Source organism: Narcine bancroftii, chromosome 10, assembly GCF_036971445.1.
Source record: "Narcine bancroftii isolate sNarBan1 chromosome 10, sNarBan1.hap1, whole genome shotgun sequence".
Classification (NCBI taxonomy): domain Eukaryota; kingdom Metazoa; phylum Chordata; class Chondrichthyes; order Torpediniformes; family Narcinidae; genus Narcine; species Narcine bancroftii.
This window is the reverse complement of record NC_091478.1, coordinates 14,697,682-14,722,673: the sequence shown is the minus strand read 5'-3', so window position 1 is coordinate 14,722,673 and position 24,992 is coordinate 14,697,682. Positions and strand designations below refer to the sequence as shown.

Genomic DNA, 24,992 nt, shown 5'->3' with positions numbered 1-24,992 from the left:
AGCTCGTCTTTCACTGAAAAAGATTTTAGTCTTCTAATGGTGTGATCCAATTTGATCTGAAAACAATTTTAATTCCGGAAAGATGGAAAAAAGGGGATTCACATTAAATCAGGTCACATTAAATCAAAGTTCCACTGTAGTATTTAAGAGGCTTATGCACATAAACATGAATATACAGAGGATGAAAGAAAAAGGAACATGTGCAAGCAGAATCATGTTCAGCACAGACTCGTGGGCTGATAGGCCTGCTCCGATGCTGAATTGTTTTATGATAAACCTCAACACCATTATCCCACAAGTATGGTTACTAAGCCCATTTATACACTTATGACTGTGTGGCCAAAAAAACTGCTCTAATTCCATTTACAAGTTTGCAGATGACACCAAAGTTGTAAGTCAGATAAACGAGAGAGGAGAGCCTAGTGGCATCGCATCAGGATAACAACCTTTCCCTCGATGTCAGGAAAATTAAAGAGCTGATTGTTCACCAGGAAACAGATGAGCACTCATCTCTGTAAAATATGTTCACTAATTTCCAACACAAGCTAATATTTTAAAATCCATTCATTTACTAGACTCTTGCATAAAGAGCTATGCAGACTCATTACATCTCATTCATTTGCTTTTAAGATAAGACAAGCATGCTAGACCTTGAAACTAATGTCCAAACAGGTGTTCACTTTATTTAAATTTCACTGTCGACAAAAGGCAAGATAAACATGATTGCAATTGAATCATTCACACTTACAGTTGTTTTGGAGGCTTGCAAAGAAATCTGTGGACTGGCCAGTCAATCTTCTGGCACTTAAGTGAACAGTACACTTGCTTGCACTTTGAACATTGATTGGAACCTAAAAGAATTAGCAAAGACAGAAAAAAAAATCAGTTCAAAGACAGATTATAATTAAGCATTTAATAGTATCTTTGATAACAGCAATATTTTTGATTGTGAAGATTAAATTAACATGATTGATGTTTACTTATTACAATAAACAAAGCTAACCTTGGAGTCCACAATAACTGCATATTGTCATGGCAGACAGTGGTGAAGATAGGGTGGATATTTTCTCAGGATGCAAGTTCTACAAGGAACCATTTTTCCACAAATTAAAGAGCTGAAGTTAGGAGGTGAATAATTTTATCTTTTTTATATACAGTAAAATCCCCATTATCCAACATCCATGAGGCATCACTGATGCCAAAAATGCAATTTTCAAGATGACTGACTCAATTTTACAATATCTAATACACCTGCATAAAGAATACACTGTTTAAAAGATAAAATACAGTGCAAAATGTAACTTGCATTAAAAAAAATGGTATTGAAGTCTTTAATCATGTAAATTTCATTTAATCAAGTAATTCCTGTAACTTACAAAATTTAAATTCGAACCTGGGTCATTGGCTGCCATCATAATTAACCCCCACTTTCCCTCAAATTTACAAATAAAGCTTACTAATAGGCCATAATATACTAATAAAGACAGACTCTTACTAGGCAGGGTTAGGGAGACACTTTGGGAGAGTCACTCCAGTGGTGAGCAGCATCTTCTGGATCTTCATCCTGGTGTCGCAGTCAGGCCCTCGGTACAACCCGACTCATCTCCATGCAAGTGTCCCAGCCAGGCCCTCGGCACAACCCAACTCATCTCCACACAAGTGTCCTGGTCAGGCCCTCAGCGCATCCTCCCATTTGCAAGCTCTGTAGCAGTATTGCGCTAACCATGCCAGTCACATTTAACCCCTCCCTTCCCCCATATTTACAGATAAAGCCTTACTAATATACTTAAATAACATACTAATAAAGGTAAAGATTCTTACTAGGCAGGGAAAGGGAGACATTTTGGGAGAACTGCCCCAGCAGTGAGCAGTAGCAGCCAGCAATTCATCCTTTGTGCTGCCATTTTATTCAAACACAACTTTATTCAAACAACTTCTGCCATGACCAGGCCACTCCGCTGACTGAATGATTGCTCCCAAGGGTTTGTTGTTGCTTTGAAGAACATTTACAATTTTATACTTTGACTTAAACTTTTAGTTAAAACTTTATTCTTATTTATTTTACAAAAACAGTATTTCTTTATTTCCTCTCTATTTTGCCAATTGTTTGAGTTTCTGGTTGAGTGAATGTTGGATAATGAAAATTTTTACTGTGCAACATTTGAAAATTACTAACATTATATTGTACTAATAAATTATACAAGCAATGACATTTGCATAATAAGCAACGGTGCAGTGCTGCCAGAGCTCATCGGGAAGCTCCGGAATCTCGCGGTTTTGCCAGCATCACCCCACCCCCCCACCAAAATGAACACTATTCTCTATTCTGGACATACCTGTTTCTTCTACGACAGGCCATCCTACTTCGTAGCCAAACAAAACATGGTGCCCACAAAGGCCAGGTCTCACGAGACCTCCTTTTGGTGAGCTCCAGCACCTAAAAATTTAGCACTGCACCCCTGATAATAAGGCCTTAAAATACCATAATGCTAATAACAATTTAAAACTAATCTTCCCAATTTGATTAAATTTAACACGGACAAACACAAAGTGTTATACAATGAAGGAAAATGTTTTAAAAATGCATTCAATGTGCCTAACCACTTTAAAGTAGGAAACCACAAAAGAATTAATAAAAGGTTGCTAATCAGGCCGTACTTTTAAACTGTTGCCATCAACTAATTTTCAAGATACACATTTAGAAAAAAAATTAAGCTCATTAGTCTTGAATCAAACGGCGAATTTACTGAATTTTATGAAATAAAAAAGTAAACAAATTATTACAGTTAGAGAAAATTAAAAACCAATCAAACTCAAAAGGTCAATGAAGCTGAAATGAAAACCTCAAAAATCATTAAATAAAAATCTGAATGCAATATAGTGAGGGATTTTCAGGGGTTCTGGATGAAAATCAATAAAATGTCACTTTCTGAATTTTTTTCACAATCTTCCAAACATCAACTTACAGTAATAATTTTTTTTTTTTTTTTTTAAATTGCTTACCCTAAGATCCTCAGCTGAAGTTGATGGATAAATTGTGGGGATACTGGCTTGATCCTGAAATCTTTGCCCTACAAGTCAATTTAAAATTAAACAAGGAAGTGTGCAGACACAGTGATTTTCATTTACAAATAAATGCTGGAGAAACTCAGCAAGACACACAGCATGGCAAAGATAAAAATACATAACCAACATTTCGGGCTTGAGCCCTTCATCAATGTGTGTGCAAAATGCAGACAGGTGGCTGTATAAAATGGTGGGGGTGGGAAGGGGAAGGAGCATAGGCCCACATGCAAAAGGTCATTGATGAATAGAGGGCACAAGAAAAAAAGGTGAGAAGTGATAGGAGGAGAGGATAGCTCTCGCAATATAGAAAAAAAGGGGTGGAAAGCTGGAGGAAAGGAGACAGAGGAATGGGGAAGAGAGGGAGACAGGGAAGTATCCTAACAGAAGAGTTGATACCATTTGGTTGGAGAGAGCCCAGTCGGAATATTAGTTGTTGCTTCTCCAATTTACTGGTAGCCTTGGTTTGGCAGTGCATGAGGCTTTGGACAGACATGTTGGTGCACGTGTTGGGTGTGGAATTGAATTGGATGGCCATTGCAGAGGACAGAACAAAGGTGCTCAGCGAAGCAACCCCCCAATCTGCGTCCAGTCTCGCTGATATAGAGAACGCTACAACAGGAACATCAGTTACAGTAGATGACCTTCACAGATTCACAAGTGAAGTGTTTCTTAACTTGACTATTTGGGCCCCCGAATGATAGTGAGGGAGGTGATGAGGGCACATGTAGCACTTACTGCAGTCATGGGTGTAGGCACCAAAGGGGGCAATTAGTGGGAAGGGATAAGTGAATGAGGGAGTCAGACAGTGCTGTCCCTGTAAAAGGAGAGGGGAGGAGAGAGAAGATGCATTTGGTGATCATTTTTTGAAGATGATCTGAAATGGAAGACCATATCCTGGGAGCAGAAGCAATAGAGGAATTGAAAAAAAGGATTTGGTAGAGGGGGAAAGAGAGAGAGAGCACTAGAGAAAGATGCTCGAGATGGGCCAAGTGAATTTGAGGTCAGGGGAAAAGTTAGTAGCAAAGTAGTTGTCAATGTAGTGGAGGAAGAGTTGAAGAGCCTTGCTATGTTAGATTGCAGCATGGATTACTTGGCATAGCCAACAAAAAGCAGGCATAGTTAGATCTCATGCGGGTACTCATTGATACTCCTTTGATTTGGAGAAAGTTAGGTGAGTCAAAGCAGAAGTTATTGAGGATGAGAATGAATTCTGCCAGGCTGGAGGTTGGTGGTGGAGGGGCTGGTTGGGTCTGTTGTTGAGGAAGAAATAAAGGGCTTCGGGTCTTTCGGTTTGGGTGATTGAGGTGTACAGAGATTGGATGTCCATTGTGAAAATGAAGCAGTTGAGTTCAGGGAATTGAAAGTTGTGGAAGTAATGGAAGGCATGTGAGGTATTGTGGATGTAGGTAGGAATGGATTGGACTGGAAAGGGGGAAAATGTAATTTGCTTCTCTGCTAAATACAAGAAATCTATTGAATACCCCAATCTACTGTCAACCAAAAGACCAGTGCCTCATGATGAGTTTGCCAGCTCTGAACTACCGGAGACGTGGAGAACTTAAAGATGTTGTTGACAATTTTCTTGGCAACTACAGAGCACCAAACTACATCCAGCTGATTGACAACATGCTTCAAGCATACAAAACCATGACATGCAACATTTCATTGAAAAATTTATTTTCTTCATTTGCACTTGGACTTTTTCCCTGCTGATTTTGGTGCAGTGAAAAACATGGTAAAATGTTTCACTAGGACATTGCAACCATAGAAAAGCAGTATCAGGGCAACTGAAATCCATCAATGCTAGCCAACTATTATTGGACACTGACAGAAGAGGCATCAGATGCTGAGTACAAATGAAAAATAGCGGCAAAATATTTTTAGGTCAGTTGAACTAACGCAATGTATCATTATGGAACAAAACACGCTAAATTCAATACAAGTTAACTCAGTGGTTCTCAACCTTTTTCTTTCCACTCACATACCACTTTAAGTAATCCCTAAGCCATCGGATCTCTTAAAGTGGCATGTGAGTGGGAAGGGAAGGTTGAGAATTACTGCTCTAGACCCAATTATTACTGAAATACTTTGCTTGAGAAAAATAGTCGTTGGCCCATTTCTTTTGGAGTTATGAAAATGTGTACATGAGTCAATTAGGTATGATTAAAACAGTGGTTTTCAAACTTTTTCTGCCACCCACATACCACCTTAAGCAATCCCTTACTAATATCAGAGCACCTATGGCATAGGGAATATTTAAAGTGGTATGTGAGTTAAAAAAGGTTGAGAACCACTGAGTTAATTTAATGTTTCTCTAACTTCCCACATGATGCAGCAAATCTGAAATTATCTTTGTGTTCAGCTTGAAGTTGTCTATCATAATCCCCAATTTGTTTTTCAGGAAGCAAACATTGTGAAAAAATTTATTGTCCAGTTCAATGAAACAACAGAATATATTTTCCTGTCTGACTATCTTGTACCAGCACAAATTCTGATTGACCGAGAGAAAAAAAATTCTCAGAGATGTCCATTCAATCCTGAGAGGCAGGCCTGGTATTATGCAACATAAGGTTATCCACCACAAAGGAAAACCAGAGCAAATCCTGTTGAGAGAAAAGCTTTAAAAAGATAGTTAATAAGTCCAAGCCCCACAATCTTTATTTATCAAATGTGAAGCCCTTTAAAATCCTGACATTTAAAGACAATAACTATTAAAAGTATTCAATTAAAAAATTAGACAATAACCACATCCCAAAAAAGCTTTGGGACAAATTTTGCAGGCCTGATACACTAAAATCACAAGCATTAATAATCGCTTTATCTCATCTGCTCTTTATAAAAAGTGGTTCCCTAAAATAACAGCAGACTCTGAATAAGACGTCACCTCAGGTATTGTGAGAACACTTAATGATAGAATTTTTTGAAGATCATCCCATTCTCTGCTATACTTTATGTGGAATCTATTTTCACACTGATGCTCAAAACCTATAGAGAAAACTCAATCTTGCAAATGTAGGTATAGTATTTGTTCTCCCCAAACATACTGGTATTTCTAGGATATTAAACACTGCAGGTCTGGCACAGAATTGAAAACACTCCCTTCAATATCCAGATCACAAGAGTATGAAAAAGAATTAACAATGTAAATAGGAAAAGCAGGCATCACAAGTGACTGCAGATCTCTGCAGGATATACCAAGGATTTGAGCTATATTGTGGAAGTCAGCCTGCACTGCAACAGAATAAACAGCAGAACCACAGAGCATACAACCAACTTTGAACCAACCTACTTTGTCTGTGGCCATGCTTTGCACCCTCAATGGAATACTCATTCCTATCAGGATTGCTACCCCCACCTTTCCTTCAAGCTGAAAGAGGAGGCTATCACCTGACCGAGCCACCCAGCCCCTTTATAATCTTTGGTGTTCCCATTCTGTTGAGTGTTTCTTGGAGGAAGGCCAGATCCACCTCCATTTTCTTGATGTGTGCCAAGATCCTTTTCCTCCTCACAGGCCTGTTCAAGCCATTTACATTGAGCCCAATATATTTTGTACTATTAATCATTGCCCTAAGGACTTCCACCGTTCATGCCCCCGTACCTCAGCAGCTTCCCCCCGCCCCTACCATCCACCTAATTTTCTCCTTCCAGCTAGCCAATCCAGCTCATCGGGGGTGCAACAAATCCTTCAGAAAATCAGGGAACGACAAAGACAAAAGGAAAAACAAAAACAAAGAAAATAACATACAACACCGTACACTGAAACAACTGACAAACCATACATATTTCTCCCATCCACCTCTCCCCCCACTGGTGACTGAATCCCACCCCCCCCCACATTGTCACTACCCCCTCTATATTAAAGGTTGTGCCTTTCCTACCCATCTGTCTCCTCTCCACCCACCTTCCATGACCATTTTCCTTATTGCATTTCTTCCTTTCTACTTTTACACCCAGACATTTACATTCTTTACTATTATTATTTCATAAACATTATTTATGTTCTTAATTGTTACAAATTGCCAGTTAACAAACCATTGAGCCATTTTTCCCTCTCCCCCCACCCCCCACCCTGGCATTACTATCTTCAATATTGCCGGGTATGTAATTATACACTCATACCCCTTTTGCTTTGCTGCCCTGTTCAGTGGCTCCAATTCCATTCTTTGACACAGAGGGGTCCCACATATCAGGATAAAAGAATACTTCCCCTCACTTTCACCCCAATTATTTCTTGGTCCTGGTGACGCAATAGCTCCACCAGTACCGAGCGTGGCCCGGGTGCGCAAGGGAGGATGGATAGGCTCTCTCAATCTCTACCGATTGCCCCAGACTCTCCTTCCCCAGGGTCTCTGGAAGCCAACGCTGAAAGAAGGTTACAGGGTTTCATCCTGCTTATCCCTTGTCTGCTCGATCTCGCCAGTTGAAATGGATCAGTCTTTTGCCCACTAATTATTACTTTTGCTTTAGGATTGTTATATCATGCCTTAATCTAGTTCAGGGTTCCCAACCTGGGGTACATGTACCCCCAGTGGTACATTTGCACTTTTCAGGGGGTACATTGGGTCTGAGAGAATAACCACTACTGTACAATACATGGTATTGTAATCTGCAGTCATATTGCACAATGTTTTTTTTTTAAATCCTTAATTTTTAGGGATATACGGGAACTTATAAAAATGCCCAAGGGGTACAGACGAACAAAAAGGTTGGGAACCCCTGATCTAGTTTAAACAAGTTTGATCAAATCCAAATTTATCTAACACTTTAAACAAGAAGCCCCACTCCAGTCTATTAAACTCTTTTTCTGCATCTGGAGCCACTGCTACACTAAGATCTTTTCTTCTTTGTGCTAAATGTATTACTAATTAGCCTAGCCACATTGTCTGCTGATTGTCTCTTTTTCATGAATCCTGTCTGATCCATGTTTAGTAATTTAGGCAATAACTTAGTAACTCTATACACCAGTATTTTGGCAAGAATTTTATAGTCTGCATTTAAGAACTCCTGTTCGGCTCCGAATCATGGGTCCTCTACCGGCATCACCTACGGCTCCTAGAACGCTTCCACCAGCGTTGTCTCCGCTCCATCCTCAACATTCATTGGAGCGCTTTCATCCCTAACGTCGAAGTACTCGAGATGGCAGAGGTCGACAGCATCGAGTCCACGCTGCTGAAGATCCAGCTGCGCTGGATGGGTCACGTCTCCAGAATGGAGGACCATCGCCTTCCCAAGATCGTGTTATATGGCGAGCTCTCCACTGGCCACCGTGACAGAGGTGCACCAAAGAAGAGGTACAAGGACTGCCTAAAGAAATCTCTTGGTGCCTGCCACATTGATATCGCCTCAAACCGTGCATCTTGGCGCCTCACAGTTTGGCGGGCAGCAACCTCCTTTGAAGAAGACCGCAGAGCCCACCTCACTGACAAAAGGCAAAGGAGGAAAAACCCAACACCCAACCCCAACCCACTAATTTTCCCCTGCAACCGTGTCTGCCTGTCCCGCATCGGACTGGCCAGCCACAAACGAGCCTGCAGCTGACGTGGACTTTTACCCCCTCCATAAATCTTCGTCCGCGAAGCCAAGCCAAAAAAAAAGAGAGACTTTTAAAAACCTCATCATATAGACCTATCATTTTTGGTATCACAATAATTTTTGCAGTTGAAAATTCAGCTGGGAGAGTATGAATTGCTGATGCTTGATCTAACATTTCCATAAAAATAGGAATCAATATGTCTTTGAATTCTTTATAAAATTCAGGGACATATTACTTTGTAAAGAACTCATTGCTTCCTTCACCTCTAATTGTGGAAAATGTGTGCTCAATTCAATCTAGGAAAATTTTCCTGGATACATGTGTGTCTATTTTATTATAAACTTTTAAAGACTCTGAACTATAATTTGGAATAAAAACTCTTAAAAGTTTCATTTCTCAAGGTTTATAACTAACCACATTCAAGTCATTTTTAATTGTATTCCCCTTTTGACTGCAACTGTTAAATTCGATTGCCCAATCAATCACTATCTGCTGAGTCTCCTTTTTCAAACCCTTTGTCTGCAACTGTTGAACTCAATTGCCCAAGTTTCTCCTTGTTAAATCTTAAATTGAACTAAATTATAGTGATCACTGCCCCCTCAGGGTTAGTTTACTTGAAGCTCTCAAATCTCCTCTGGTGCATTACACAGTGCCAAATCCTTTTGTGGACTCTACAACAAGCTGCTCTAAAGAGCCATTTTGTAAGCATTCTACAAATCCTCGCTTGAGATTCAGCCCCAACCCAATTTTTCCAATCTACTTGCATGTTAAAATCTCCCATGACTACCATAACATTGCCATTCTGACACACCTTTTCTATTTGGTATTGTAATTTGTTGTCCACATCCCAGCTACTGTTTAGAGGTCTGTATGTAACAGCCAACAGCTTCATTTCTTAACTGACAACTATTCTTTTTCTTCTGATCCTATGTCACCTCTTTCCAATGATTTTATGTTATTCCTTAATAACAGAGCCACTCCCTCATCTTATCTGCCTAATCCTCTTGATACACTGTTTCTCCTTGAACATTCACCTCCTAATGACATCCATCGTATTGCCACAACTCTTGTCATGGCTACAATATCATACCTGCCTATTTGTTGCTGTACTACAAGGCCATCCACTTTATTTCTGATGTTGCTTGGGTTCCAAATGCAATACATGACTTATTTTGTTAAAATATTAAAATTAAAGTTCTTCAAACAGAATATATAAGCAATTAATACCTTCAATGTGAAAATTTTGCTGGATTTCTCCATTCAGTTGTTGCAATAATCCATCTTTCTTTTTATTGATTCCATCTCCAGAAAATCTGATCATATTTGACTGGTGAGTAGGATCAGCAAAGTATTCCTTTACTCGCTCACAAAAATTAAAGTTTCTCTTTTTAGGCAAGCCACTTTCTAATAAAGATTTATTAACTGTAAAATTAGGACGTAAACGTTCACTAATGACATCAGGGACACCATCCAAAATGCTTTCCGTTTCAATATTGTCTTTTTTTATAATGTCCGTTTCTGACTTCAGTTGGGCCGTCTTTGCCATATCAAATTTGAAACGGCCAACTTTCATTTCAGTCATTTCCTTGGAAGATAATCTTTGCATTTCAAAAATCTGAAAGTCAAAATAAGAAAAAAATAAGAAATCTGAAGTAAGTTACACTGATCACAGAAACCAATTTTGGAAAACTCTGCTAATGTTAAAGTATGAATTTGTGCTCTGGGACATTACATGTCACTGTACTTGCAGCAAAGAAATCTGAGCATCAAATTAACAGGGGAGTTTTCCCATGGCATTTCATCTGAAAGTAGTTATAAAATCTTATAAATTATTTGATTTGCTATTGAGATTTAAAATGAAGTAAAATTAGAAAATAAATAGAAATAAAAGTTAGAACATAAAATTGACAACCTTAGGGCAAGGTTACTTTATTAGAGACAGGTGAGACACATCCCAGTTACTTGCTGCACCGAGACCTAGTAAACAGAGAACATACTGGATGCTCCAATCCAACGAATTCACAGACTGGACCAGAAGATGGATTCTGACCAAGGATCTAAGGGCAGGATCAGCAAACACCAGAGGGGAGACATCAGAGGTAGGTAATTTAAAAAAAAATAAACACAGAGTTGTGGGTGCCTGGAATGCATTGCCAGGAATAGTGGTGGAAGCTGAAACATTGGGGGAATTTAAGAGATTCTTAGAGATATATGGATGACAGAAAAATAGAGTGTTTTAAGTACGGAGGGTGGTGGGGGGGGGGGGGAATTCTTTAATTTTTTTTAAAAAGGATAGAGGGAAAGTCAGCCCATGCCTTCAACAAAACATACAGAAGACCAATTATACATACAAGTTTATTTGTTCAATGAGCAGCAGTAAGGGAGCACGGCAGAGTTCAATGACTCTTTCCCTGTACTGAGTCCTCACTCAAAGTACAGTATCCAAGTGCTGATTTATAGTTTTTTGGTTAGATGCCTGCAGACAGCTTTACAAGTTCTCACTAATTGGAAACAGCTTCACACGTTTTTCATTAATTAATGTCCGTAGCAAAAGGAACAGCTTGACTACTATGGGTTGGTATATGGGTACAGGTCCAATAGTGATATAAATTCATAATTTTAACATACATTAAGAATATGCATAAAAAAGTATTGGCGTGCCATTCCCAACGAGCTATCCGATTTGGTCTATTTTTCCTTCATCAAACTAGTCATTACAAGGGTGCCCAAAACAAAGCCCAAAAAACCCTTAAGTATGGTAATTGTCCATTTTTGCCACTCAGGAGCCTTGAAAGCTCTGGCTTGTCCTCTGATATGTCATGTGTCTTTTTCCAGGGCCAATCTTTTCCCAGTCAGTGTGACGTATTCCCTGAGATTGTCCCTTTACTGATGTGGGTGTAGAGAGTAACACTTGAAAGAGGCCCTTCCATTCTGGTGGCAACTTTTTTCGCTCTCAATTCCTTATCTGACGAGGTACCAGGTAACGCTGTTTCCAGTTGGATTTCCTTCCTTTCAGCATTCAGGACCTGTGAATGTACAGGCTCAAGAATTTAATCACCTTGTTACTTGTCCCTTTTATATATAAATGCAAGATGAGCTCAAAAGGTATCTGAAGCAGACTGAGATTTTAAAAATAAAGCTGGAAGATGCAAAAAAGTGACAATATTCTGTCAAAGTTTTGCAGTATAATGATCTACTGAATGCCATTAAAAAAAATGAAGTTTTGATGTTGATTTCCAAACTTTAATTTGAAAACCTAAACAATTTTTCTGCAATTTTTCAAGGTTAAATCAACACCAGCAGGGAGTCACCGTCAATGAGCTTGGCCATCTTCTTAAGATGCTATTAAAATAATCAGCAGACACAAAATTCAATTTAAAAATTATATTGAAGCACTGAGGAAGTAGATGACTAGAATTCCTATGTCTGTGTCTCTTTTGTCAAATTAGTGTGCCACTCCTACCATTCCCTCCTTAGTCAATTATTGCATGTACGTAATTAAGCAGTACAGATTTTTAAAAATTGCATTAGGTACATAAATTGTCCGGCAGGGATGGTTCATAATTCAGTTTCTGGATTTCTGGCACATCCTCCCCCATATGAGGTATTAAATTAATAGGTGCATCCTCCTGAAGTTATACTACATCACCCATGTCAAGCAAGACCATTATCTGACCAGTTTAAATTCATCTTAAACAATGATGCAGTTTTTTTTTATGGTAAGCAATTCATAAGGATTGCATTAAATTGAGCCAAGGGCTGGTCATCGTTAAGTGTCTGATCTGTAGCATAACTCTGGTGTGCTACAATAAAGTGCTCCCAAAATTCCTGCGCAGTTTCTTTGGGGAGGGGCTTGCATTCCAGGCAACAAGTTGTTTTAAACTATTTGATCGACTGGCTGGGGCTGATGCTGTCTGAGCTCTTCATACAACAGTGTGGGATTTTCTACTGTTTGCACTGCGCACTTTCCTCAAGAATCAAAATTTAATGGCACAGGGTTGGGGCGGGGGAAGAAGTCCTGGGGTTGAGTACCATACAGATTTTGAGTTATCTGATTTAGTTAACAAAGCCCATTGGATTTTTACTTCCGTCAGGAACATTGTGGGCTATTATCAATATTTCTTGACTGTCACTTTAATATCCAATAGGGGTGAAGCTGCTGCATGAATTAGCTTTTGCGTTGAATTGATAATTGATCTGTAATCTGTGCCTGGCAATTTTATTCCACAAAACGCTAATGTTTCAGACAAATTGAAGTATGTTCATAAAAAAAATTCATTCCATTATGAGTGAAGCACTCCGGAGGGCAGGTTTCAAATTTCTGTTTGAGTATTTTTTTTTAAATCCCCTTTTTCCTCACACCCTGCACAGTATCGTCACACAAACAAAATTCAAGAGCCTGAAAGGTGGTGGAAAACTTTGTTTCTTTTTCCAAAATGAAAAAAATTCTTCTCCATCAAAGCAGAGTCTGAAACCTCATTTAGCTGTTATTCCTCCTTCGTAAATAGCAAGAGATGGGGCATGGGATGTGGCTGCTGGGCTATATATCAGGGTGGTCTTGCCCACAAGGAATCTTGATTCCTCAACCCATCATTCTGCAAGAACTGGGTCGCCATGCCTGACATTGGATCCCTAGGGTCTTCCTTTATCACCTTCTGTTTGTCCTCATCTGGCACCTGGCTGTGCTCTCATTCTTTCTGATTTTCTTCCCCCCGATTGTCATCCCTCTCACACTCAGCCTGCAGGACTTCTCAGTCTTTAGGTGCATCCTCCTTTGTATATAACACTAACCCTCTACAACTTACATTTTTCCCTCCAGCTCCGTTCTTTAAATTTTTGCCATTCTTGTATATGCTTTCTCCATTTCTTTCCTACATTTTTCCCCTATAGCAGTTGTCTTGCTTTTTCTATATCATATACAGACCTTGTTTCTCCCATCATCTATTTGTTAATGCTGTCAACAGTTGTAAAAATTCTTTACCATACTTTGGATACAATTAACACATTATACCGGGGGTGCCCCATCACTTTTGTCCATAGTTTGTCCCATTTCCTTAGCCTGATTTCAGAAATGATTCTCACAGTTAAAATTTATCCAGGCTATCAAATTTATGTGACAAAAAGCAAAATTACTATTCTTCCACCAGTCTTATCCATAATTTGTTAAGCAGATTTTTTTTTTTTTTTTTTTAAAATCCAGGCCTCTTTGGCCAACCAGTTGAATTAAAATTTAACCTCAGGCAATCCTGTATCAGTTTATTCATATAAATATATATAACCACTGCAGTCGCATGTAACCTTAAACCATATATTCCTCAGAATATATACTTTGTCTATCTTGGTTCTTTTCTGGATCTCGGCAGGAAACCAGATCAGCCTTGGACGAGGGACCACAGTGTCTCAGAAATTGGGGTGGAAGACAGATATGATGGATGTGAAGGTGCTTCTTTATCCTCCCTCTGATGCCCCCAATGCTGATAGCCTTAGTCCAAAGTGACTTCTGTTCCAGCAAGATCGAGGCAACTACACCATTGTGAAATTTAACAAAACATACACCAGGGAACCACAGAACCAATGAAACATATTTGTTCAACAGTAGTAGGAAGAGTTCAGTGACTCTTTCCCTGAACTGAGTCCTCAAAGTATGGTATCCAGGAGCTGCAAGTTCTCACTCCAGGGTGCCACAATAGCAAAATGAATTAGCTAACACTACAATGTATAAAAACAATGTTTGGACTAAATGGCAATAAGATTGTTAAGAGCTTGCAATGTTTTATTTTGTATTCATTTTATTGTGAATAAAGTTCATTTTGGTGAAAAAAAAATTGCCTTTGAACCCAAGAGCTTGCTGTAGATGCACACCTTCCTGGGTCTGGAGTCACATTTACGACAAAGTTGGGAGGACTCCTTGGAGTACAAACTAACAATGCAAAGTTCATGCACACTATTACTTACTCAATTGTGTATTCCCACTTGCCATGTTGGAATTCAACTACATCAAAGATTCTGGAATATCAGCAGCCTGGTATATCATTACAACTCTTTTTTTTCCAAAAAAAAGATGCTGGAACCTGCAAGAACAATGAGAAGGTGATGAAAGGGAGGGATGCAGCAGTCTTAGTGGGAGGCATTAGGGTAACTGGGGTGGGGGGCACAACTTGCCTTTCCAAGACAAGCTCAGCTGAGGTGGGGGGGGGGTCGGTACTTAAGTGCGGTGCCCCGGGATCTATAGGCCATGCACAGCCATATTTTTTCTTGCATGCATGCACTAGTGCCAGCAGTGCAATGGATTGGAGTACCAGGGCCTACCCCCTCCAATGGAAGTTACGCTAGTGGCCCCAATACTCCAATCCAAGAAACATTGCCCCACAAATGGAGGATAGCTAAACTGTCCAGCCTAAAACCAGATATCTAGCTGCCCCACAAGATATCTCATATAGGGGGGGGGGGGGGGGGGGGCAATGTCTCCCCCTCCCCCCCTTGGCACCAACACTCAACAAGGTGTGATGGTTTCAGTGTGACCGCGCTGGACTGTGCAGGCCGCCCCCCCTCCCGGGAAGATCCCTCATCAAGGCTGAGAAGCCCTGGTCCGTCTCCTCCTCCTCCCACACCTGCCTGGACGTGAGCCAGCCGGGGGTTTCCGGGTTGAGGGGGCCTTTGGCTTCCTGCTTCGTGATGGCGCGACGTTCAGCTCGCGGGGACTCTGACCGAGACCGCACTGAGCAGGGGACAGGAGGCCTAATCCCACCTGCGTGCGAATGGGGCGGGGCCAAGGTCCGGCCCAGTGAAGGAGGGCTCAGGCCCCTCCCCCTCCCCGGCCCCTCCCCGGCCCCTCCCCCTCAACGTCTCCTTTCGATGGTGAGGAGACAGGCGCGGCCTATTGCGTTTCACCCACGTTCATGGTCGCCCCCCTCCTCTCCCTCCTCTCCCCCTCTCCCCCTCTCCACCTGCTGCCGCCGTCGGGCCCGCACTGAACAGCCTCGTCGGCTCCGAGCGCACGCCCTTTTTCCCGCGGCGCCCGATCACGTGGGGGCACGGGCCGTCGACGCGAGCCTTTCCCCTGCCACTGCGGCTGCGCCCGGTGGACTCCCAACGCCCACCTGAGGGTCACGGGGCCCGTGGGAAGGGGGCGGGGCGGGGGAGGCCATTCAGCCCGTCGACCCAGAGAGTTGTCGGCGCCTCTGGGCCCAGGTCGACGGATCGTGCGCTGCTTCCTGCCGCCAAGTGCGTGGGCGAATCGGGCAGGTCCGTCGATGGGCGAAGGTGAGAACCTAGAAGCGACCTGCTTCCCGCACAAAATTAAAAAAAGACATTAACCTACTGGGCTACAGGTTCCATGCAAGAAAGTTTTTATTTCCCCCCCCCCTCGGTCTCGCTCTCCCCACTCAGGATTCAGTAACACTGCACAACTTTGAACGCCTTTGGGTGGATTTGATGGAGTTATGGACTGCAGGTCACTAAAATCTCCTGATTCTTTTCCCTGACTTTTTTTTTTAAAGATACAACCTATTTTTGTCATATCTTAAGTATTTTAAGCAAGCGAAACCATTGCAAATGTGTTTGCACTTGGACTTCTTCCCTGCTGGTCTTGGTGCAGTCATTCAGGAACATGGCAAAAGGACACTGCGACGATGGAAAAGTGCTCTCAGGGCAACTGGAATTCATCAACGCTGGGCGACTATTGTTGGGACACTGATGCGAGAGGACTCAGATGCTAAGGGCAAATGAAAAATCAGCGGCAAAACATTTTTAGGCCAGTTGAACTAATGCAGCGCCAGCATCATTACGCGATTAAATTGCACCAAAAGAAAAATTAATGTTTCTCCGACTTTCAGCAAATCTGAAATTCTCTCTGTTCAGCTTGAAGTTGTCAATTATATCTCAATTTTTTTTTCCAGGAAGCAAACCTTCTCAAAAAATATGTCCAGGTTAAAAATAGAGTTAATGCACCGAGACATATAACATTTTGTTGATGTTCCCCTCATTTCTACATGGGGAGGGGGAAATATCTCTTTAAAATTAACAGCCTGTATTCTTGAATGAAAACCTTCAATTTATTAGTATGGCTACTCATGAACATTTAATATTGGATCTCCTATTAAGGAACAAGACAGGACAGGTAAGAGAAGTACAGAATAAACATTTTGGGTCTGGAGATCATAATGCCATTAGTTTCTAGTTACCAGTAATTATGGAGAAGGATAGGTCTGGGCCTCCGTTTAGATTGGAGAAAGGCCAATTTTTAGGAAATGAGAAAGGATTTATAAAGCATGGTTTAGGATAAATCATTTTCAGGCAAGGATCTGCAAGGTAAGTGGAGGATCTTCAAAGGTGAAATTTTAAGAGTACAGAGTTTGTATGTTCCACTTCGCCTTCTGTCCTTGCTGCTGTAGTTATATCCAATGTTGTGCTGCATATATTGAGATATTGGAAAATAATCAACACCTTTAAAAACATGACAGTTTTCAATTTTAAAAAAACTTCTGCCTACTTAAAAGCCAGAATTTTCTGAATGAAAGCAGTGTGCAGAATTCCCTAGGCTAAAGTGGAGCAGCCAAAGTTGAAGGTGTTGAATGGCTGTCTCCATCCCTGTGAGCGTCCTCTCTTACCTTCGGTGGAAAGGTGACTCTCAGCGCTGAGCACCCAATGGGAGAGAAGCAGGAAGATGCCGAAGCTCAAATTCCTCCTTCAGTGCGCATCCTTCTCAACCCTGGCTCCAACTGGGGATAGGGGAGGATTTGGAATCGGGCATCGGGACCTCTGGTGTAGGCCAACTCTCGCTTATCAAAGAAACATGATAAAAGACAGTCACTGACACCATTTATGTTTTCTTATCAAGAATACTAAATTCCCGTATGGAAATAGTGAAAGAAAACCTGTAGTTCCCCCATATCCAGCTGTAATGCACCAGGTTGGAACAGGAGCTTCTGGCCATTCCATTGCCATTAAATTTCATACAGTTCAATTTCATGCCTTTGCTGCAGTTTGGTTTGGCACATCCTGGGTCCCCTCACAGCAATACATTGTTATGAAAGCAGTTCTTGAGGAAAAATTGAGCCACCAAGTTTAACCCCACTGCCAACAAAGCTCTACATTTCCTGATGGTCACCTATCAGGAGTTGAGAGCAAGTCTTCACTGACAATGCAAATAGCTGGTATTTCTGGTCTGCGTTGAAACCTGGTAAACAATTCAAACCACTGCTGAAATGTCAGTAGTTAGCTGCTGGGGGAGGGGGCAGGGCTAGGAGCGATGCGAGGATAGTGGCTTCCCCTTCAAGTGGTGCCCAGGACGCATGCCCTGGCTGCCATATCCTATGCAGAGTCGTGAGAAGAAAGGAAAACAAGCAGTGAGACAGAGATTAAAACAAAAATAAGGGTGGATAAATCCCCAGAGCCTAACAAGATATTCTCTTGGACCTTGAGGCTAGTGTAGAAAATGCAGGTGCTCTGGCAAAAGTATTTAAAATGTCCTTCGCCATGGGTGTAGTGCCAGAGGATTGCAGGGTAACTCATGTTGTTCCATTGTTTAAAAAAGCTCCTAAAGTAACCTTGGAAATTATAGGCCAGTGAGCCTGATGTCAGAGGTAGGTAAATTATTGGAAGGTGTTTTAAGAAATGGGATATACAATGTGGATAGCCAGGGACTGATTAGAGATAGTCAACATGGCTTTGTGCATCATAGGTCATGTTTAACCAATCTAATTGAGTTTTTCAGAGGTTGCCATGAAAATTGACGAAGGAAAAGCTGTGGGTGTTGTCTATAGTCAGGCCTCTGACAAGGTCCTGCATGGGAGGTTAGTCAGGAAGGTTCAGACGCTAGGTATTCATGGTGAAGTAGTGAACTGGATTTGACAATGGTTGGACAGGAGAATCCAGAGAGTAGTGGTGGATAATTGCTTCTCTGACTGGAGGCTTGTGACTTGTGAAGGACATTATGGATTAGTGCTGTGCCCATTATTGTATGTCATCTATATCAATGATCTGGATGATAATGTGGTAAATTGGATCAGCAAGTTTGGAGATGATACTAAGATTGGAGGTGTTGTGAACAGCGAATAAGATTTTAAAAAACTTGCAGAGGGATCTGGACCAGGTGGAAAAATAGGGTGAAAAATGGCAGGTGGATTTAATCCAGACAAGTGTGAATTTTGCACACTTTCAAAGTTGTATTTTGAAAGGAAAAATCAAGAAAGGACATACACAGTAAGTGATAGAGCACTGAGGAGTGCAGTGGAACAGAGGGCCTGTACATAATTCCCTGAATTTGGCATCACAAGAGGATAGAGTTGTAAAGAGAGCTTTTGGTATATTGGCCTTCATAAACCAAAGTATTGAGTACAGGAGTTGAGATGTTTTGTTAAAGTTGTGAGGCCAAATTTGGAGTATTGTGCGCAGTTTTGTTCACTTGACTACAAGAAAGATATCAATAAGATAGAAAGAGTGCATTGTGTGGTTTTTTTTGTAAAGGTCAATTACAGGGTGAGTGCTCAGCATGGGTGGGCTTGACCTTGATTGACAGATTTGGTGGCTTCCGATTAGGTTCCCGCCGGAGAGGTCATCTGACCCTCCACACTACACTGCACCTTTCTTAATGTTGGCAAGGATCAGATGCTGGGAAGTAGTTGGAAGAAATAATTACTGGGGTGAAGGCACACTTATACTCATTCCCTTGCCTCTTCCACCCATATCCTCTTGTTTGTGGGCCTGTTCTCCTCCCCCTCCTCTGCCCCTCCACACACCTTTTTATTTCAGACATCTGGTTGCTTTTTGCTCATACCTTGACAAATAGCCCAGGCTTGAAACATTTGTTACCCTTTACGTCCTATAGATGCTGAGTGACTTTTTGAGTTTCTCCAACATTTTTGTGTATTGCATACAATCATAGCATCTGTAGATTTTCCTATTTAACATTACTGGGCTGGAACTGGTAGGGTTAAATCTTGTACAGTATTGTGGCTTAGTCCAATATCAACACTGAACATAGATCACTACAGCACAGTACAGGCCCTTCAGCCCTTGATGTTGTACTGACCCATTTATTACTTAAAAAAACTAAACTCTCCCTACCCCATAACCCTCTATTTTTTTTTCCATCCATGTGTCTGCCTTGGAGTCTCTTAAATGCTATTAATGTTTCAGCCTACTCCACCATCTCTGGCAAAGCATTTCAGGCACCCACAACTCTCTGCATAAAAAAAAATTACCCCTGATGTCTCCCTTAAACTTCATGTTATACTCATGTCCTCTGGTGTTGCTATTCCTGCCATGGGAAACAGGCTGTCCACTCTATCTATGCTGTTCATAATCTTGTAGACCTGTATATATCTCCTCTAATCCTTCTAAGCTCCAAAGAGAAAAGTCCCAGTTCTGCTAACCTTGCCTCATAAGACCTATTTTCCAATCCAGGTAATATCCTGGTGATAGCAAAATGGATTTCAATTTTGAACATTGCATCACTTTTACCAACTCTTGCATATAACCAGAAGAAGAGGAGTGATGGAGTGAAATTATTAAATTGGCTGAAGATTATTAGTAGGATCAATGGAAAAGAACAGCGAGGAGGCTCACTTAAGTCTTAGACATTGCACTGTAAGTGGAGGAGCACTTCTGGTTCTTACTGCTCCACATTTGCATCAGTTTTTTATAAATTTCATATAGAGGTACTTTCCTTTCTAGTGGTAGTCGCCAATTATCCATTAGCAACCACAATTTAGTATTTATGTTGCCCAGTTCTTCCCAAAAGCAGCCAGCCTTGCACCAGTTAAAATCTGCTGTGTAGTTTTTGTAAAGGCGATGAACATCAAACGTTGATTTACTCCTCATATATCTTTTTGAAATAAATCTCAGTTGATTTTATCAGTATGGAAGTGGAGTACACTTCCTGAAAATGATAATTATGGACTACCTGATCTATTTGTTGCCTAATTTTCAATTAGAAAAAAAGCCAGAGCCACTAGATTTCTAAGCTCATCAATAAACTGTAAGATAAACTAAACTTTTTAGTTTATGCTAATCCTTGTATTTGCTTTTCAGAAATTGTATGCATTCCATCAGATCAAAGGAATCAGTTTACTCCCAAGCTCCAAACAGAGCAACCCTCACTCTACCAGTCATATCTCATTCCACCAAGCCCAGGGTGTTCCCAGTTCTATCCAACCACAAGTGTAATTAAATCTCAATACCACACAACCATCTGTTTAATGAAATACCAAAAATCTTCTAATTTTTATATCTTGCATCCAATTTCTTTTTTTTTTCAGAGAAATGATAAAGGATTTAAAAAATCCGCAGAGGTCCATGGCAGACACAACCCTTCTCAAACCACTGGACCAACGGCCACCTATTGACATTGACATTGGTGCGGGCAAATTTGGAAGATTGTGTGTAGTTTTGGTTACCTAACTACAGGAAAGAAATCAATAAGATAGAGATAGTGCAGAGATGTTGCCCAGACTTCAGGAACTGAGTTACAGGGAAAGATTAATCAAGTTAGGACTTTATTCCCTGGCACATAGAAGAACGAAGGGAGATTTGATAGAGGTGTTTAAAATTATGTGGGAGAGACAGAGAAAATGTAGATGGGCTTTTTCCACTGAAGGTAGATGAGATACAAAGTAGAAGACCTGGATTAAGAATAAAAGGGGAAAAGTTTAGGGGGGGGGGACATGAGTGGGGACTTCTTCACACAGAGTGGTGGGAGTGTGGAAAGAGTTGCAAGCTGAAGTGAATGGGGGTTCAATTTTGACAGTCAAGAATTTGAACAGGTATATGGATGGGAGAAGTATGGAGGACTATAGACTGGGTGCAGGTCAGTGGGACTAAGCAAAAAAAAGCTTCAGTACAGACTAGAAGGGCCAAAGGGGCTCGTTTCTGGGCTGTAATGTTCTAGGATTCAATGGTTCTTGGTATTCTAAGAGACTGGATGGATAGTGACTGGCACCTCGGACTCCTCTTTCTGTGATCAACAATCGCCTCCTTGGTCTTGGTCACCAAAGCAGAATAGTTGTGGCACCACCCAACCGGATTTTCGATTCCATCCTGTATTCTGACTCATCATTTTGAGTTACTGGGTAGCAATGTTGTTGTCAGTGAATGTATAGATTACCTTAGAGCCAAACTTGGCTACAGTGCTTGGAAGTAATCCAAATTATATGTTCAGTTTATTGCAATACAGGAGGGTGGTTACAGATGTAAATTATTATTATCAGCAATGTTTGTTTACGATCAAATGTGCGACTTTAATTTCTTTAGTTGCAAAAAAACCCCGCCTTTTTGTTGCTATTGATCATTTATATTAAAAATAAAAGACATGAGTATATTGTGCATTTGTATATCGTGCTTACTAAAATTCTTCACAAATCTAGTAACGAGTCTAACATCTCTGTTAAATCACTGCTGAGTGAGTGGAAAAAATGAGTTGTTACGAGTTAGAAATGACTTGGCAGGCAGCTGATTGGTTTGCAGCTGGGGGGGTGACGTCACAAACCCGGTGACCCGCGATTGGTCGCCATGCCTCGTGAATGATTGGCTGAGTTTCCCGGCAGTCGTGGGAACGCCATATTTGTTGTCGTGTCAGGGTCTGGAGCTTGCGGCAGTGACGAAGGGAGGCTTGGGGCCTGAGTTGCGGCGTTGATTGCGCCAGGCACTGCTTCAAGGTGGCAGCTGTTGGTTGGTGGGGGGGGGGGGCGAGCCGAATTTGGGGCGCCCCAATAGCCGCTGGTGCTGATATTTAAACAATCAGCTCCATGGTTCACGACCGGGACTGAAGCCGGGGCCGGGCTTGGATGAGGTGAGTCTGGTTCTCCATTCACTACCCCTTCCCGAGCCCACTCGAAGGACAGGCTGTGGATTGCACCGCGTCCCTCCCACTCCTGCCTTTCTCCTTGACCTGTCGATTAATTTTTTTTATAAACATGGTTTTAATAGGGTATTGACGTGCTGTGATGTTTTTAGACCACGCTGTGTCGGAATTCCAACTTGGCATCAAGACACCCAACATCCTGATACAAATGATGCCGTCCTTCACCCCAGACCACTGGATAATTGCAGCCCTATTATCTGAATCTGATCTCGCCTCCTGGAAATCGCGGCCAAAAAGATGAAGGAGATGTAACAAAATGCCGATGACAGTTGGAGAGTTGTATCAGTTTTGGGGAGTGGAGTATGATATTTAATACAATTCTGAATGACAAAAACCATAGTCAGGGCTCTGTTCTGATCGAAGGCAAGGAGGGTATTGGGTGTCTTTGCATTTAAAGCATGACATGGCCTTTTAAATAGAATAAATAGCTTTTGATAATAAATAGTTTTTCCACCTCAACCTATCGACTTACTGCATTCAAAAATGTTTACTTTTAAACAAGACTGAAACATTTTGAATTGAAGTGTAGCTTTTTTAAGTTATGCAATATTATGAAGGGTAGAATGGAGCCTCAGTGTAGAATGAGGACTGTGCAAGACAACATACAAATGAAATGTGAACTATTTTTCACTTTCCATAGATGTTGTCTGATTTTTCTGAGTATTTCAATTTCCAGCGTCTGCAGTGGTTTCACTTTCATTAACATAAGATTATCAGCCTCTATCTTGGAGGTGCTGGATGGATAACCTGCATGAATCAGCAGACTGATAAAATACAGAATAAGAATCTATTCAGGAATTGACTATGTCCCCTGATGAACAGGCCCCCCCCCTGCATAGCCACGGCCGAGGTGAGGGGAACCCTATCCAGGGTGAACCCACACAAGACAGTGGGACTCGACCACATATCTGGTTGGGTACTAGAGGATTGCACAGATCAATTGACGGAGGCCTTCACGGACATCTTCAACAACTCACTGTAGCAATCCACCGTTCCCACAGGGTTTAAGACAGCCACCATCATCTCGCAACCCTGCCCCATCTGGAGAACGACACCTCATTTTCCAGACTTGATTTCAACTCGATGTTTAATATGCTCATTCCCCAGAGGCTGGTGGAGAAGCTGTCCTCACTAGGACGCAACGGCTATCTCTAACTGGATCCTAGACTTCCTAATCAAAAGACCACAGTTTGTTCAGGACGGTAGAATCACGCTGAACCCAGGTGCATCTCAGGGCTGTGTGCTCAGCCTGCTCCTGTTCATGCTACACCCACGACTGCATTGCCAGATCCAGTTTCATCACTGTTATCAAGTTTGCAGATGAAACAACAGTAGTCGGCCTCACCAGTAATAACGACGAGTCGCACTACAGAGAAGTGAAAAATCTGGTGAAATGGTGTGAGAGTAACAACCTGAGTATCAATGTGAACAAGACGAAGGAGATGATTGTGGTTTCAGAAGGACCAGGATTGACCACCCTCCCTACACATCAACAATTCTGTAATGGTGAGAGTGGAGAGCACCAAGTTTCTTGGAGTTCACATAACTAGTGACCTGTCGTGGACACTTAGCATTTTTTCACTTGTCGGGAAAGTGCAACAGAGACCGCATTTCCTGAGAAGCGAGCAAGGCTTCAAGCAACCATTATGTCAACCTTCAATAGGAGCTTTATTGAGAGCATCCTGGCTGGTATGATTGCTGCAGAGAAATGGATCAGAGGTCAATCCTCAGAGGGGATCACTGGAGTCTCCTCCATTGCCACCCCCACCCCCCCATATCACTGGAGTCTCCTCCACCGCCACCCCCACCCCCCATAATCACTGGAGTCTCCTGCATCGCCCCCCCCCACATCACTCGAGTCTCCTGCACCAACACCCAACATCACTCGAGTCTCCTGCACCGCCCCCCCACATCACTCGAGTCTCCTGCACCGCCCCCCCACATCACTCGAGTCTCCTGCACCGCCCCCCCACATCACTCGAGTCTCCTGCACCGCCCCCCCACATCACTCGAGTCTCCTGCACCGCCCCCCCACATCACTCGAGTCTCCTGCACCGCCCCCCCACATCACTCGAGTCTCCTGCACCGCCCCCCCACATCACTCGAGTCTCCTGCACCGCCCCCCCACATCACTCGAGTCTCCTGCACCGCCCCCCCACATCACTCGAGTCTCCTGCACCGCCCCCCCACATCACTCGAGTCTCCTGCACCGCCCCCCCACATCACTCGAGTCTCCTGCACCGCCCCCCCACATCACTCGAGTCTCCTGCACCGCCCCCCCACATCACTCGAGTCTCCTGCACCGCCCCCCCACATCACTCGAGTCTCCTGCACCGCCCCCCCACATCACTCGAGTCTCCTGCACCGCCCCCCCACATCACTCGAGTCTCCTGCACCGCCCCCCCACATCACTCGAGTCTCCTGCACCGCCCCCCCACATCACTCGAGTCTCCTGCACCGCCCCCCCACATCACTCGAGTCTCCTGCACCGCCCCCCCACATCACTCGAGTCTCCTGCACCGCCCCCCCACA

The 24,992-nt window shown here is 42.3% G+C and overlaps 2 protein-coding genes across 15 annotated transcripts in view; one reads left to right on the top strand and one right to left on the bottom strand.

Annotated features, from left to right (window-relative positions):
- The window catches only part of vwa2 (von Willebrand factor A domain containing 2), a 126,104-nt gene extending 110,399 nt beyond the window's left edge, over positions 1–15,705 (bottom strand). For 2 of the 4 annotated variants that reach the window (XR_011345356.1, XM_069899990.1), the window contains exons 1-6: positions 15,211–15,442; positions 14,555–14,670; positions 9,827–10,214; positions 3,004–3,071; positions 1,004–1,082; positions 749–851 (exon numbers count right to left, since the gene is read on the bottom strand). Coding sequence is in view for 3 of the 4 variants with exons in the window: in XM_069899990.1 (XP_069756091.1) it covers positions 749–851; positions 1,004–1,082; positions 3,004–3,071; positions 9,827–10,205 (629 nt within the window). In the remaining variant the exon portion in view is untranslated. Of the gene's footprint in view, positions 1–748; positions 852–1,003; positions 1,083–3,003; positions 3,072–9,826; positions 10,215–14,554; positions 14,671–15,210; positions 15,443–15,546 lie in introns of those variants that run through there. The other 2 variants (XM_069899987.1, XM_069899989.1) reach the window with 2 other exon arrangements.
- ccdc186 (coiled-coil domain-containing protein 186) overlaps positions 15,130–24,992 on the top strand; it is a 124,299-nt gene continuing 114,436 nt past the window's right edge. For 7 of the 11 annotated variants that reach the window (XR_011345352.1, XR_011345354.1, XR_011345355.1 and 4 more), the window contains exon 1: positions 22,101–22,388. The gene's annotated coding sequence lies outside the window, so the exon portion shown is untranslated. Of the gene's footprint in view, positions 15,863–22,099; positions 22,389–24,992 lie in introns of those variants that run through there. The other 4 variants (XM_069899984.1, XM_069899979.1, XM_069899985.1 and 1 more) reach the window with 2 other exon arrangements.